The following is a 14,804-nucleotide window of genomic DNA, read 5'->3' on the forward strand; positions in this document are numbered from 1 at the left end:
CAAGCTGTCATGTTTCCAAGGTGGAGGGCATTTCGAGAGCAGAAGGCTAGCTTTCCTCCTCCGAAAGCTAGCCTTCTGCAACAGCATGAAGTCAAATGTTTGTTTTTGTTGGTGTTAAAGTCTTGTTAAACTTGTGTAGCTATGCTGATTAGATTCTCTGTAATGCTACAATTATGGCGTGTGGGTTAATTGTTGGAGTTTGACCAGCAATGGGTGAGGCGTTACTGTTTATGTGAGGCCAGCAGCCCAGCTAGGACAGTATTATTTAATGCAGCCGTGCGAGCTCGTCAGCTGCCCACCATGATCCTCGTGTCCATTCAGGGCATTCTTAATTTTTTTTTAGACAAATAGACTAAAACTGAAACAGATAATTGGTCTACTGCTCAGATTTTGGAGGTAGAGAGAGGTGGCTTGCCACACATCTTGTTTTGGTCTACAGACGATGCTCAACAGCCACCTGGTAGTGAGATTTTACTTATTGCTCCTTTAAAATCTTGAGTCCTTACACCGATCAAACCTGAGCTGGATCATTTCACACTGAACAGAGACTTACCTGGAAAACGGTTCTGAAAACACAAACTTATGTGACCGTAGTGCTAATTCACTAGTGGGGCCATTTTAGATGGCGTCCTGCTTGAAAACTGCAGTACTTGAAGAAATCAAACCTCCTTTCAATTATTCTACAGAGACTACAGATGCTTTAAACTATGATGTGTAGGAAATAAAATACTGGCGAACCTTAGCTTAATTTTTTATTTAAAGTATCATCACATGTGGTCCTACAAATAACTTCTTCTCCTTATTATATTTATTCTCTTACAGCACTACCTCACCTTGTGACTTCCACCCATACAGGCAGTAAGTGTGAACGCTGGATTTAAATAATGCTACTCATAGTCGTGAAGGTGCTAATGGCTTTTTATTTAGGAGGTTCACAAGCACCACAACAGAAAAATGGTTTAACTCGATGCTATTAAATGTTTCTTAGTTTACCTTCAATTGTAAAAAGCCTCACCGGCTAAATCTTACCTAATAAATTCAATTTTCTATCTGTGAGCTGCGAGTGTGCATTGCAGTATGCACATTCAGGTTATCTACAGACATGCAGCAGGTAGCACCGGTAGAACCGTTTCGGTACAGGAAAAAGCTTCTCGGGGCCTCTCTATGTGCAGTTTGCATGTTCTGAGCTGATTTGTGTCGGATTCTCCTTCTCTGCTGTGGTTTCTAGGTGATTTAACCCGCCTCTCATTGCAAGTCAACTGTGATACATGGAGAGATATAATAAAGCACTTTGTAAGCTGTTAACAGAGTAAAAGGAACTCAGTGAACTGAAGCGAATTTCTGATTCAGCTATGAATCGCTCACAGGAAAGCCAAGGACCGTACTCTTGCTTTTGAATTTTCTAACACTTCAGGCAGGCCTCACCAGCTTCCTTTCCTCTTAAAAGAGTAATGATGACCACAAAATCATCCCCCGCTTTCTGCGGAACTGCCATGCCGCGTTTTGGCAAATAACCTTTTCTGACAGCGTGGGAAAAGGTATTTTAGGCCAATATCATTGGTCTCCATGTCAGTGTCTGATTAATATCTCACCCACACCAGCAGCACAGAGAGGGGGCTTTGGAAAGCTGAACTTGTGAAAACATTTCTAAATGTTTCCATTACTGAGTAGATCCCCTAGAAACAAAACAAAAAAAAAACAACAACTTGCTTACCTCTTCTAGATGAAAATATGGCTGCTCCACTTCTCTTAGGGGATCTTTCAGGTAGCCAAACATAAACTCCTGAACCTTGTTGTTGTCCGTGGCCCATAATTCCTTAATCACCAAAACAAAAACAAAAAAAAGTAGAGTTCAATAAGAGTGCACGACCACCAAAAAATAAAAAAATCTGACATGTTTAATAGCCATGGGATTACGTTTTGAGTCTCTATGAGAAAGCTTTTGAAGTTCTCCAGAGTGATCCTCTGATCTGGTCTGTCAATAAACCTGTTAGAGAAAGCAAAGGGTTAATTTAAGTAGATAAAAAAAAAAAACTGGCATACACAAAAAAGATTCACTAATTATATCAGAATATGCTGATTTTAGGGACCTACTTTTGCATAAAAGTGATCTCCACCTGAAAGAGAGGTTTAAGAAAAACAGTATGTTTCAGTTTTTTTCCACAACAGTGCTGTAATGTGGTTACGTAGATAGACACAGACTTCTGGGAGGTTGGGTGAGGCCACTGGGGTCATCCATTTAATGTGACCAGAGCCTGTCTGCCTGCTCCTCTGTGTGTCCTAATGGCCTCCACTAGAGGGGTTTGCTGGTGCATATTGATCTTGAGGCCATTTGAGAACACACAGATGGAGGTGGGGGAGGGGGGGGTGCTCAGTGGGGGATCGCAAGAGGTGCTGGAGGGTAAAAGTGATGGGAACACACAAAATGTCCACTTACCATCTTCTGAGCCTCAAACATGAGGTTGCGATAGAGCTGGGCGAACTGGCTGAAGGTCACGTCTCCGTTCCTGCCTTCGCAGTCCTTAAAAAAAGCAAGAGGAGAGAGATGGTATGTAAAGGCAAAAACCTTCATGACAAAAATCGTAAATCCTACGGTGAAAGGAAGGGGGCAGGGAGACGGAGTGGAAAGGTGGTCTGTGATAAGATGGAGAAAGGTTACCGGAAGTTTGTCTTTGATGAACCTCATGTTTGGCACCCTGTAGTTGACCTGGATCAGCAAGTTCTTCAGATCCTTACAGGATATCCTATGCACACACAGGCACGTTTTTTTTTGTCAAAACACACAATTAAAAACTAAAGTGCAAGCGCACGTAAAATCCAAGCCTGCGAGGCTAGACGCCATCTTATCACATATGACATCCCATCAGATACGAATGTGATTTTGTTTTGTGTGGAACTGCTTCGGCTTGGCCTCCACAGCAGAGCCTGACATTGTTGGCAAGCGATGACAACGGCCTTAAAACATAACAAAGACAGGGATGTTGCAGACAAACATCTCTGCACATCTCCTTCGTCCTCTGCAGTCTGTTTCCTGCTGCAGGAAGAGTTGCTAGCGTGCGGCTCTTAGGTCAGTTCCTTCGCTACACCTCAACCGAGCCCCGTCAAAAACGTCGAGCGCGCAAATAAAACCAGTTTACTGTAATGCTGGATTATTAAACCGCCGCTCGACGACAGGAATTTAGTAGCTGCTGTGTTTTCAGATGTAAAAAAAAAGCCATTTGACACAGCTGTAATCATTTTATATTCTCTATACCAGAGGTTAAAACTAGATTACATTTTTTTAATAATAATGAATAAGCTGGATGTTTGTGATCCTACTTATAAAATGAAAACCAAACATATGCAAGCACATCTCAAAAAATACTGTAGGCTACACAGACACGGGTAAGACTGCTGACTGGAGAGATGTCCAGGAGACAGTCATTGACACGGTCCACAAGGACGGGAGGCTCCACAAAACGTAAATGACAAAGAAGCTGGTTGATCAGAGAGTGCTGTCCATATTTATGCATAGAAAGTTAAGTGGAAGAAAAAAGTAAAGTTAGCATTTCATTTGGAAATCACAGTCCCAGAGAATGGAGGAAGAGTGGAGAAGCAGAGAATCCATGTTGCTTCAAGTCCAGCATCAAGTTTCCACAGTTGGTGATTGTTTGGTGTCCCTTGTCATCTGCTGGTGTTGGTCCACTGTGGTTTCTGGAGTCCACAATCAACGCAGCCATCTAGCAGGAAATCTTTGCTACCTTTATGCTTCCTTCTGCTGACGAGGTTTATGGAGATGCTCATTTTGTTTCAGCCCACTCTGCCAATGGTACCAAAAGCTGGTCCAATGACCATGGGGTTCCTGTGCTTGATTGGCTAGCAAACTCAACTCCATGGAGATTATGTGGGATATCATCAAGAGGAAGATGAGAGCTGGCTGAATTAACGATGCAGATCACCTGAAGGCAGCAGTCAAAGCAACCTGGACCTCAGCAGAACCACAGGCTGATCACCTCCATGGAACGCCGCATTGATGCAGTAATTCATGCCTGAGGAGGCCCAAAAGTACTGAGTGCATGGAAATAAACGCACTTTTAAGAAGCCGAGCATTTCTGCTTAAAATGTCTTTTTATTGATCTTATCTAACATTTTTATTTATTTTCTGAGACACTATATTTTGGCAATTCATCACATGTATTCTATAATCATTATAATTACAGAAATAAAGGTTTAAAATATTCCATTCTTTGTGTAACGAATCCATTTGAGTTTCACTTTCAGAAATGAATGACAACAAATATTGTGCTTCCGCGATATTCCATTTTTTTTTTTTTAGATGTACCTGTACTTTGTGTTACATTTTTCCTTTCAAGAAAGTTTAAAATTATCAGAGAAAATCTGCCGTCAAAATCTTTATAAAGTGTTCATCTGCATCGACAGCGGGCCAAATTTTGCGCCATTTTTGAATTGCAGACAAAAATCACTAAATTGCTAAAGAGAACGACACTACCATATTTTGTACATACTTGCTCTAGGTTCTCAAGATATAAGTATCTATTAAAGATTGAATAATAGTCATAGCAACATTATGATTGCGTTGTAATTGATCATATCAAGTTCTTCTTTTCTAACTGAAATGGGAATCCCACAAGGAACCTTTGCAGGCCTCATTCTTTTCAGTTTGTAAATTAATTTCCCACACGGTTATCCTTGTAGTAGCTTTCAGAGTACGGTCATTTGCCAAAGTATTCATCCTGCTAAAACCTTTTAATTTGTCACAGCACAATTAAAGTGACAGATCACCACAAAACAGCAAAAAAAAAATGTGGAAGTGGAAGAAAACGATAAAATGTTTTTCAAAACTCCTCACATATAAAAGTGTATTTTAAAGTGTGGCCACAATTGTGCATGGAGACCAAAAACCACTGTTGGCTATTTTTACGGCGTGGCTTTAAACTGGACTTCTTGTGGTTTTGTTTGAGCACCGCTTCCATACAGGTTAGATTAGTTAAAAAGGCACAACTGATCGTTTTATAATTTTCTCCAAAAACTAAGCAAAATAACCCCGATCTGCTCTACGGCTAACTAAAATAATACTAAAAATGATGCTGCTGGTATTTTAAAATTATAAAATACTGATTTTCAAGTGTGCACGCACATTTAGCCTAATCTCAAACCAACAAGTCCCTAAGCCTTAAATATCGGGTGTTAAATATAGTCATAAAAATGTACATTTGTAGCCTTTTTTTCCCCCACAATATCTTAAAAGCTTATATTACTGTTTACATTCTCTGCGCTGCTCCTGATCAAATAAACATGAATGAATGAAGGTGCTTTGAGAGAAGAAGACAGATCTTTGGTGCAGCAGTTCTGATTGCTGCCGTTTCATGAGACGATGATGGGTTTAACCTTGTAGTTAACAGACGAATGAGCCAACTTACCTATCCTCTCTGCGCCGATCAGCAGCGTAGAACTGCTTGCGTAACCACCTGGAAGACAACAACAGCCGCTAAACTTAATCATAGTAATGGAAAAGAAAATTAGATCAGAATTACAGAAACAAAATGCCGTCTGTTCACCCAATGTTTCGGGGCGAGTTGAGTTGGGGTGTGCATTTGCGTTAGTGTTACCTTTCTATTTGTAACGGCGTCGGTGCCTTTAAAGTGTCATTCACAAGCCACTTTAACCCCCTGACCCACATGGACATCTCCTCGTCAGATGTTGCTGAGGAAAGCATTTAGTAGGGCACACAAGTCAGACATCAGATATGCTTGTAGACGCTACATATAAAAAGCAGTCAGAATGTACAGGGAAAAAAAAGTATTTTTTACAGAATGAGGTTTGCTACAATGATTGACGAACACAAACAATGTGCATGTGCTGCATACCTGCCAAGGCGAGGGATTTAAGGCGGAACTCTGTGCCGTACAGAATAATGAAGGAGAAAGGGTCGTGCCGCGCTGCCGATTCCTCCAAATAGCGCTCAGAGTCCCGGGACCTCAAACATAAACGGATCTCTTTGATCTCCCGAATGTCAACTGAGGAGCCAGACACACACACACACACACACACACACACACACACACACACACACACACACACACACACAAACAACAATGAGTGAAACAAATGGCCGCCACTTCTTTTCACAACTGTGCCCAAAGATGATGGCAGAACAAAGCACGGCTCAGTCACTGATATCAACATACAACAAAGGTTTAATATTTGAAAAAAATAAAATAAAATAAATTATATTAAAAGAAAAACGGTCCATCACATGCACACACAGCACACGTTTAAGGCGACATCCCCTACACTCACTGTGCATTCCTCCATCACGTGATTTCTGGCCCTGGGGTTGCACTTTTGAGCCCAGAGCACACGACTATGGAAAGCACACACGATACTGTGAACTACATAAACTTCCAATACATCTGGGTAAAAAAAAAAAATGAAAAAAGGATGCTTATGGATAAACAAAATGTTTATATTCGTTTGACCGTTCCCACAGAACGTTTCCAGTTTGCCTTTGTTGTCCACTTTTAAAACTCACCTTAAGACATTTTTATTCTTTGGCTTTTAACACATGTTGAGACTTTTGCTCTTATTCCTTTTCATGTTTCTAATGTAATCTTTTGTTCATTCCATCGTGAATGTTTATTGATTATTGTCTGTGCAGCAGTTTGTCGCAGCTGCTGTTGTTTTAAAGTGCTTTATAAATAAAGTAGTAATAGTAAAATTTGTTGTGATGTACTGCTGGTCAGCTGGCTGTATACAGCATTTTTGCTGTGTACGACGACTATATCCCTTTCTTATAAGGAAATCTGTTTTTGGTGCTGGAAACATTTCCTATTTTGATAAAACATACCCAGTCATGGTGTGGAAACTACAAACGTGCATCACATCCACTGGTGTTAAACAGCCAGGTGCAGGCTGGCTACCTGAGCAGGAAGCCTGACTAATTTACCAGCTTTTATACCTGTGGCATCATTGAAAGAGTAGAATGTCCCAAACTAGACATCCACTGATATGAAAATTTGGCCTTATATATATATATATATATATATATATATATATATATATATATATATATATATATATATATATATATATATAATATATATATATATATACTATATATATATATATATATTATATATATATATATATATATAGCGATAACCAATATTTACCAATGTCATTACATATATTTCAGACACTTCACACTCAGTGAAATACAACTGACTTTGCTTCTCTGCTTCATTGAAACACACCCAAGTCCTCCTCCACCTCCCGAAAAAAAACTGAGACTGATACCGGTAAGACGTGGTGACAATTAAGGATTCCTGATTCTTGACAGCCTAACAAATGACCAACATCAGCCGATATTATTGCCAATATATTGTGCATCCCTGTCAAAAACATCTTGTATTTTGCACAATAAGCAACTGAAAGCAAGTACGACATCTAGCAGGTATTTATTCTATATTATACATCAATAAGAATAAAAATGTTTTATAGTTAAGATTATTATAACTGTGATAACTATGGTTATATTGTTTTAGGAGCAGCGGGAGTTATTGCTGTTTTTTTTGCTTTTTAATTAAATGAATTGGATCTTGTTTTATGTTCTTCTTTTAAACTTTTGTGCAAATCTTGCAATGTCGTGAAACTGGGATTTTTACGCTAGGGTTACCCTACAGTCAGAAACTCATAAAGGAGAAAAATAAATATGATAACAGTAATGTCCAGTAAGCAGCTGTTGTACGAGTAAAACTAAAAAAAGGAAAACCCTCTTAATTTGGAGCCTGTAAAATTAACTTTTTGGTTTCAGGTCAATTACCTACAGAAATAGCTTCAAGCTTCCCGTGAAACTTTTTCCAATTTAATCTCAAACATTTTTCTCGTCTCACTGTTAGAAGTAACAGCAACAAAATGTTTAATATAGCATTAATCCTCCCCTGATCACATGACCCAAAACCACACATGATTCACTTTTAGGTGGAGTACATTCAACTGATAATGATCGCCACAAATGAGAAGAAAAAAAATTAAGCTAGCAACCAAGAAATTCACTTTAAATTGCCTTTTGCTGAAAGAAACATCTAAACCATCAATTACCAAACAAGAAACTGGGCAAATTATAGAGCAATTAGATTCAGCGTTCACCTTTAAGGACAAAAAAACTGAACAACAATCGTATTAATTACGGTCTTGATGTGAGTAATTAGCAGCCTGAAACTTTTGCCCGAAGAGTAAAGGCTATAAATTAAAAAGGAGGTCGACGTCTCCCCGCGTTACATTCGCAGCTTTTTGGAGACCTTAAGCATGGGGCTCTCCTGCTTAAAAACGCACACATTTGTTTCAGCTCCTGCTCCTCTTCCTGCCCCCGTACCACACATCCTGTGCTTTTGTCGCCTACACACCACATCTGTGCTAGTGCATAGATGACAGTGTGCATGCTCTTCTGTTGTGTATTTTAAAAAATCAAAAAAAAAAAAAAAAAAAATGAGGTCTTCTCACAGCTTGCCAGTCACACCTCACATCTCAGCTTACTTCACCTACTACAGCCAGCAGACAGCCGCCGACTGCAGAGAAGCTGATGTTACCGTTTAGGGGGCTTGAGTCACGCTTCTTAGTCTCAAACGCAAGAAAAGCTCTTAACTTTGACCACGCTTGGCACGTTTTTTCGAATGATTAACAGTTTTATTGTTAATTCCTAGCTATGTTTGAATATAAATAGGTGCGCAAATGGTGTTGACCTGTAATTTCCCCTTGTGGGACAATGAAGAACTGAGCTGTAGGTATTCCTGCAGCACACTCCTCTAGTTCCTCCTCAATACAATATTTTTAAACACCAATAGTCGCACATTGGTCAAGCTCTAGTTTCACAAGCAAGCACATTTGTTTCTTTAAAAGCTCACGATCGAGTCACCATTAACGCTTCAGGATTTCAGCAGCGCAACACTGCTGCTGTAAACTGCAATAGATTTGGATTAATCTTGTCCAAATCTATCTGGGTCTTGTCTTTCTTTACCATAACATACTGTCCCCACCACACTTCATGAGCTTTAATATCCCATAGCACTGGGGGGAAAAAAAAAAAAGCACCAGGTGTGGGCCTTACGGGAAGTTGGGAGTCTGGTTAAAATGAGGGACTCTTCCTTTCACAAACAACAGCCCTCAATGATTCTGCAACCTTCTCCAGCACACTTAAAATGGATCAATTCAGCTCCAGAGCTGAGCTTGTTTTCCAGGAGTGGGGGGGTTTAGAAAGAAAACGAGATTGGCAGCATTTTCATGGAGCTTATTCGAAGGCCATTTCTGCTTATGTAACCGTGTTTCTGCTTGTGTGCTAACGTTCAACTGATTGGTTGATATAGATCTCATGAAAAAAGGACTGAAACGAGCGTCAAGAGTGTAAAAAAAAAAAAAAAGTAAAGTGTGTCATGTAGAAAAGACGAAACGTCTGAGCTGAGAGTGCATGTGCCCAATCTTTGCAGGAGGTCTGAAGAAAAAAAAAAAAAAAAAAAAAAAAAAAGCGGGTCATGGCGACAAAAACTTTCCGCACACGAAATGCAGAAAGCTCAGACTGCATTTCTACGAAAAAAACACAGAGAAAGACAACAAAAATTAATGCTTTAATGTTTGTGAGCCATATTGTCATGATTTAAACTCGATTTCCTTTCTAACTGTGACAGGACTTGTGACAAAAGATTCACGGAGCAATTTCTCCAGTTAGGAGAGAGTCAAGTGAACACCAAGAGGCAGAAGCTTGAAGACTTTAGACTGCTACTGAACCTCTGCTATGCAAACCAATCAGAGAATATCGGGGAGCACCTTCTGTTTCTTGGCTGCTCTGTGGTTTTTGCACATAGGCGAACACGTGAAAAAAAAAAAAGTTCATGAGTGGCATCATTACTTTCACTACAGAGTAAAACGGCCTTTTCTTAAAAAGCAAACGGCAGCCAAGTGCTGCAGAAAACTCTGACAATGAATCTTAGACTAAACAGTAAATAGCTTCTGCAAACAGATGTCTGGGATGAGCCTTTGCTAGTTTCCTGCTGAAAGAGGGTTGGTTGATGTGTGCTGCTCTGTGGTCAGACTGTCAGCTTAGTGAAATTTGTGTGCGTAATCGTAATTCTACACAGGTAGAAGACTTATGAGAGAATAAAGGTGAGAGACAGAAAAACTGAACAGGTGTGAGGTGCTATTTAAAAAGGGTGAAAGGGCACTTTCTGCACATTAGTGGTTTATTCAGCCTGCGAAACAGCGAGAGAGAGCAACACTTTTAGCAGAAAACAGCTACATTTGTTAACAATGGAGAATCAACCCATCATTTTAGTAGTTTTGACTTTTCTACCCATGTCTGTAGGTGTCTTTAGAATAGGATCTACATGCTGTAGGGAATATTTTTGGAGACTACCGTTTTAGTAATGCAAGCCCTGCCTACTGCGCTAATAGTAAATATGATATGCTCAAATTAAAAAACGTTGGTACAAAATAATACTCAATACCTTGCCTTAGTTGTAATTTTCTTCATATATTGCAGCTCTTAAGAAATAGGCCAAAATCTATGATGGTAGCTCAAAGCTATACAGAAAACGGATCAAAAACGAGACAAGACTTTGATCGATGTACCTCTAACAGATAAGTTAAGAAGAAAACTGCTGATCTGCATTTCACAGCTTTACAAAGACTAAATCCCCCCTTAACCTAAACAGAGCTCACAAAACCATGCACCATTTCTAAAAAAGCCGCCGACTAAGCTATTCTTTAAAAGGAAAAAGTACGGTTAAAATTACAAATATATGGAACTAAGAAAACAACAACAAAAACAAAATAAGCAACCTGTGATTGAAATCTAAAGCCACGTAAATGGTTGCTAATATTAAAATGTCTAATAAAGTAACTGCTGGCCGATGCATTAGTCAAGCCCGAAAAAGGTCACCCTTTTCTAAAATCGTTTTGTCACTTCTTCATGTTCCATCATTTAAAGAGGAAGAATCTGTCACCACCGTGTCCCATTTTAAAATGAAGTGTTAATACACACTGTCCCAAATATTGTCACTTTTCAGCAGTTGACAAACTGACAAGACGTGTACATGGAAAATGTCATCACCTCAAGAATTCGATAGTTTATGCTTTAAGAATCCAAGTTGTAGTCATGTCGTGAGTGTTTGGGACTTTGCTAAAGCTGTTTTGAGCATCGTCAGACAGCAGGAGGGGAAAGTCCAACATCCTTTGCCTTGAAAAGGGTACCTTCTAACATAGAAAGTACTCCTGCATCAGTGCTTCTGGCTTCTTTTTTACGCGTCTCTGCTCTGTCTTTTCTAACCCCAGTCAGTCCTCGCAGATGGCCGTGGACACTGAGCCTCGTTCTATTGGGGTTTTTCCTTTCTGCTAACGGGGAGTTTTCCTCTCCACTGTCGCTACATGCATACCCAGCATGAGGGATTGCTGCAAAGTCGACTACACTGTGCCAGCTAGCCTGGCCAGCCAGACTCGGGTAGAGCTCCATGCTTGCTGGTCTAAAACAGACCGGACCAATCACAGCGCGGCAGGCGGGACTAAACGATGCATCACTCTCAGCGGCACGTTTACCCATAATGCAGCAGCTGTTTTCTGTAACCCTAACAATCAAGATACATACGGAGATTTGTGTTGCTTGGTGCCTTGGAAGATTAAGAAAGTGCATGCGAGTACAGCAGGTTCACTGGAGAGTTTGCCCGATGGCTTGAAATGTTTCACAAACTACAAATTACAAAAACTTGGCGTCTTAGCTTAGAGTTTTTTGGGTCATATCCGTAGTTATCTGATTGATTCTAACCCGCTGACACTGACCCAGTTAGTCCAGCCTTTTTAAATTGGGCTCCATCAGCTCTTTTCCAGACTGGCTGGCTAGGTTAAGTGCAAGCAAATGTCCACTGTCGCTACATTTTCATTCCGTAGAACTGGATACTGCAAACCATGACTTGCTCCAATCTGCTGGGTTTCCTGCTGCGTTACATAAAAAACATTTTTAATTAATCTGCTTGTGTGATTGGATAAAATTTACTTTTTAAAAAGGGCTGTTAGATGGCGTGTTGTGAACTAGCGCTGTATAAATAAACTGAATTGAGAACTGTCTCCACTGATCTATGGCTGTCATAAACGCTTATTTTAGTAATTGATTATTCTATCAATTATTCTGACAGTTAATCAAGTAACTGGATACAACAATTTTTTTTTTTACACATTCTGCAGATTTTTCACATAATTACTTAAGCATATTTTATAAGTAATAGTAAATAATGCCATTCTTTTTTGAATAACAAAGATAAATCTGCAGCTAAAAAAATTCTAAGATCAAAATGTTAAAATCACAGCCATTTCTGGTTGACTTATCCATCAATACAGCGCTTGTACCTTTGTAGTGAAAATGGTGACAAAAAAAATACATAAAGTTTCACTAGGACGTTACATTCTGGATTTTTTTTTTAAATTTATTAAAAAGCATAATTCTATATAGAAACAGAGCCCTTCTAGAGTTTAACTTAAGGGCTAAGTTAAATTCATATTTTTTTTCAGTCCACAAATAGACAAAAATAATTATACATTTGTCGAAAAGGTAAACAGCTCATCTAAATTCAGGCATAAGAAATACTGCCTTTTTTTCCAGACCATTCTTACCTATGTTTAATAGAATAGAAATACCTTTACTGTACCATAAGTGGGGAAATTCAGGTTTAACAGGTAGGCCTAGACACCAGACTTACAAACAAGATTAATTAATATGAAGGGGAAAAAAAGCTACATTTAAAGTTAAAATGTACAGCAGAAGAGAAAAAAAACTACAGTGTAATTCTTAATAAATAAGGCATATCCAGATAAAAAAAAGTGTTGAAGTTAAAAATGTAGGAAAAAACATCTGTTGATTTACAGAATGATGTAATATTTTAGTCAAACTCTTTTGTTGAACAAATTAACAACTGCAAAGACATCCACAGGACCAGGACTAAAGTCCCCTCTAAATTGACAGCTCTGATATGTTGTTGACATGGTTTTTAGTGGAACCTGCTCTTAAAGCCATTTTCATTTCCCAACATATTTAAACTAAAAAAAAAAACAGATGTTTGGTTTTCTATTGTCCCTCATCGTTATTTTACAGGACAACCAAACAAACTCACCCTCTCCTCACAGCTGTACTCGCTGCGCCCCCCTGCTTTCACATAATGGCATAGCCCTCACATGATTGGCTGCTTGGCCGCCATGTTGACCAATCAAAACAAGCTCAGGCGAGACAGGAAAGGGACAGAGAAACGCTAATCTTCAGCTGATAGAAACTCAGCCGATACCAGGCTGCTAGCTGCGCAGTTTTCTTTTCTGTTAAATTTAAAGTATTCCTACATCTTTAAAACTTTAGGTTTCTTTCTCTGCGCAGCTGTTTTGCCCGTTGCTTTCTGTCTCCATCACGGATATCCACACTTGGCATCCATATACTAGCAGGCTAGGCTATCGTTAGCGGTAGCCACCTGGCCTAGTGCGCTGAATAAATAAACGATGTAATGAGGCAGATCATTTTGCCTCGACGAATGTTACGATTCGAGGTCTTTGAATCATTCGATGAATCGTGACAGCCCTACACTGATCTTCCACATCCAGATATAAAAAGGCACAGTGACCACAGCAGACTGAAATCAATGTGTCACAGTTATAAAAAACCATAAAGAAATGCACCAAGAAGCATGCAGATTTTACTATTTAATCGCCCTGAGAAGTGATCCACAGGCTGTATATTAAAGATTCAAACCTGTTTCCCAATCAGTGAACATATTTGCACTGAGCACTATCATGCCGAGCTCACAAAATTAGTTGTGGAAGTTGTCACTAAGGGAACAGGACTAAGGGTGCATTCACACCAGCCAGGTTTAGTATGCTTTAAATCAGACTCTTGTGTCATTTTCTTTGGAAGTTTCGTTCATTTGGAGAGGTGTGAATGCTCAACCGAACTCTGATGCGGAACAAAAAAAAGGGACGCCTCCAAACCTTGGTCTTAGCTTGGTTAAACTGAACTCTGGGGCTGTTCGAATGCATATGTGAATGCTAAGTGGACCAGAGGCAGCTCCAAAAGCAGGAAGCGGACTATGGCGCATGGCAAGCTGGGTAAAAACAATGGGAATAGAGAGATAATACTAACGAAGTCACTCATATATTGTAAATACATTCCTGGACATCTGTGTAAGTGTGAAATCAGTTTTTTGAAGCTGTATGTGTCTTTACTTGCACGTTGCTGCCTCATGCGGAGAGGTCTAACCCACCATTTGTAAAATATAATATAAAATTCGAACAGAGTCTACTGGACTATCGGGTGTGAAAAAAAAGAAAGGTGGGGGGAGGGGATTGTTGCATTTCTACTGTTCCTCGGCACCACACCGGCACACATTTTCTCTAAAAACTGCCCAATTTGAACATCCAGAGTGATCCAGAATGTGACGCTTTGAAAACATCCCGATCTCCAGTGTTGTGTAAAGAGGAAATACTGAATTTTCTTGAATGAGGGAGCCATGATACATGTGCAGAATGACTTACGTGGCACCTTTTAAAGCGGGGAGGGTTTGTACGCATGAGCGTGCCGTCGAGGCTCAAAAAAAAACCAAACCACCCATTAATGCCGTGGCAGGGAAGTTACTCAGTTTTTAACATTTCTACTAGTGTTGTGTGCACAGAGATCGTGATTAACACGTCGTCATATAACTGTGTTAAGACAAACGGAAAAACAATTACGTTTTAAAGGGTAATTGTTGTGTGAACATGGCCTTAGTTAGCCATGTCCGGCATTAGTA

At 39.6% G+C, this 14,804-nt stretch overlaps 1 protein-coding gene across 2 annotated transcripts in view; it reads right to left on the reverse strand.

Annotated features, from left to right (window-relative positions):
* plcg1 (phospholipase C, gamma 1) overlaps positions 1-14,804 on the reverse strand; it is a 45,931-nt gene that overhangs the window by 23,897 nt on the left and 7,230 nt on the right. For both annotated transcript variants that reach the window (XM_021316285.2, XM_021316286.2), the window contains exons 3-10: positions 5,868-6,017; positions 5,610-5,703; positions 5,421-5,468; positions 2,660-2,744; positions 2,438-2,521; positions 2,095-2,117; positions 1,918-1,987; positions 1,715-1,816 (exon numbers count right to left, since the gene is read on the reverse strand). In XM_021316285.2, coding sequence (XP_021171960.2) covers positions 1,715-1,816; positions 1,918-1,987; positions 2,095-2,117; positions 2,438-2,521; positions 2,660-2,744; positions 5,421-5,468; positions 5,610-5,703; positions 5,868-6,017 — 656 coding nt within the window. The remainder of the gene's footprint in view (positions 1-1,714; positions 1,817-1,917; positions 1,988-2,094; positions 2,118-2,437; positions 2,522-2,659; positions 2,745-5,420; positions 5,469-5,609; positions 5,704-5,867; positions 6,018-14,804) is intronic.

Source organism: Fundulus heteroclitus, unplaced genomic scaffold (assembly GCF_011125445.2).
Source record: "Fundulus heteroclitus isolate FHET01 unplaced genomic scaffold, MU-UCD_Fhet_4.1 scaffold_54, whole genome shotgun sequence".
NCBI classification, from domain to species: Eukaryota; Metazoa; Chordata; class Actinopteri; order Cyprinodontiformes; family Fundulidae; genus Fundulus; species Fundulus heteroclitus.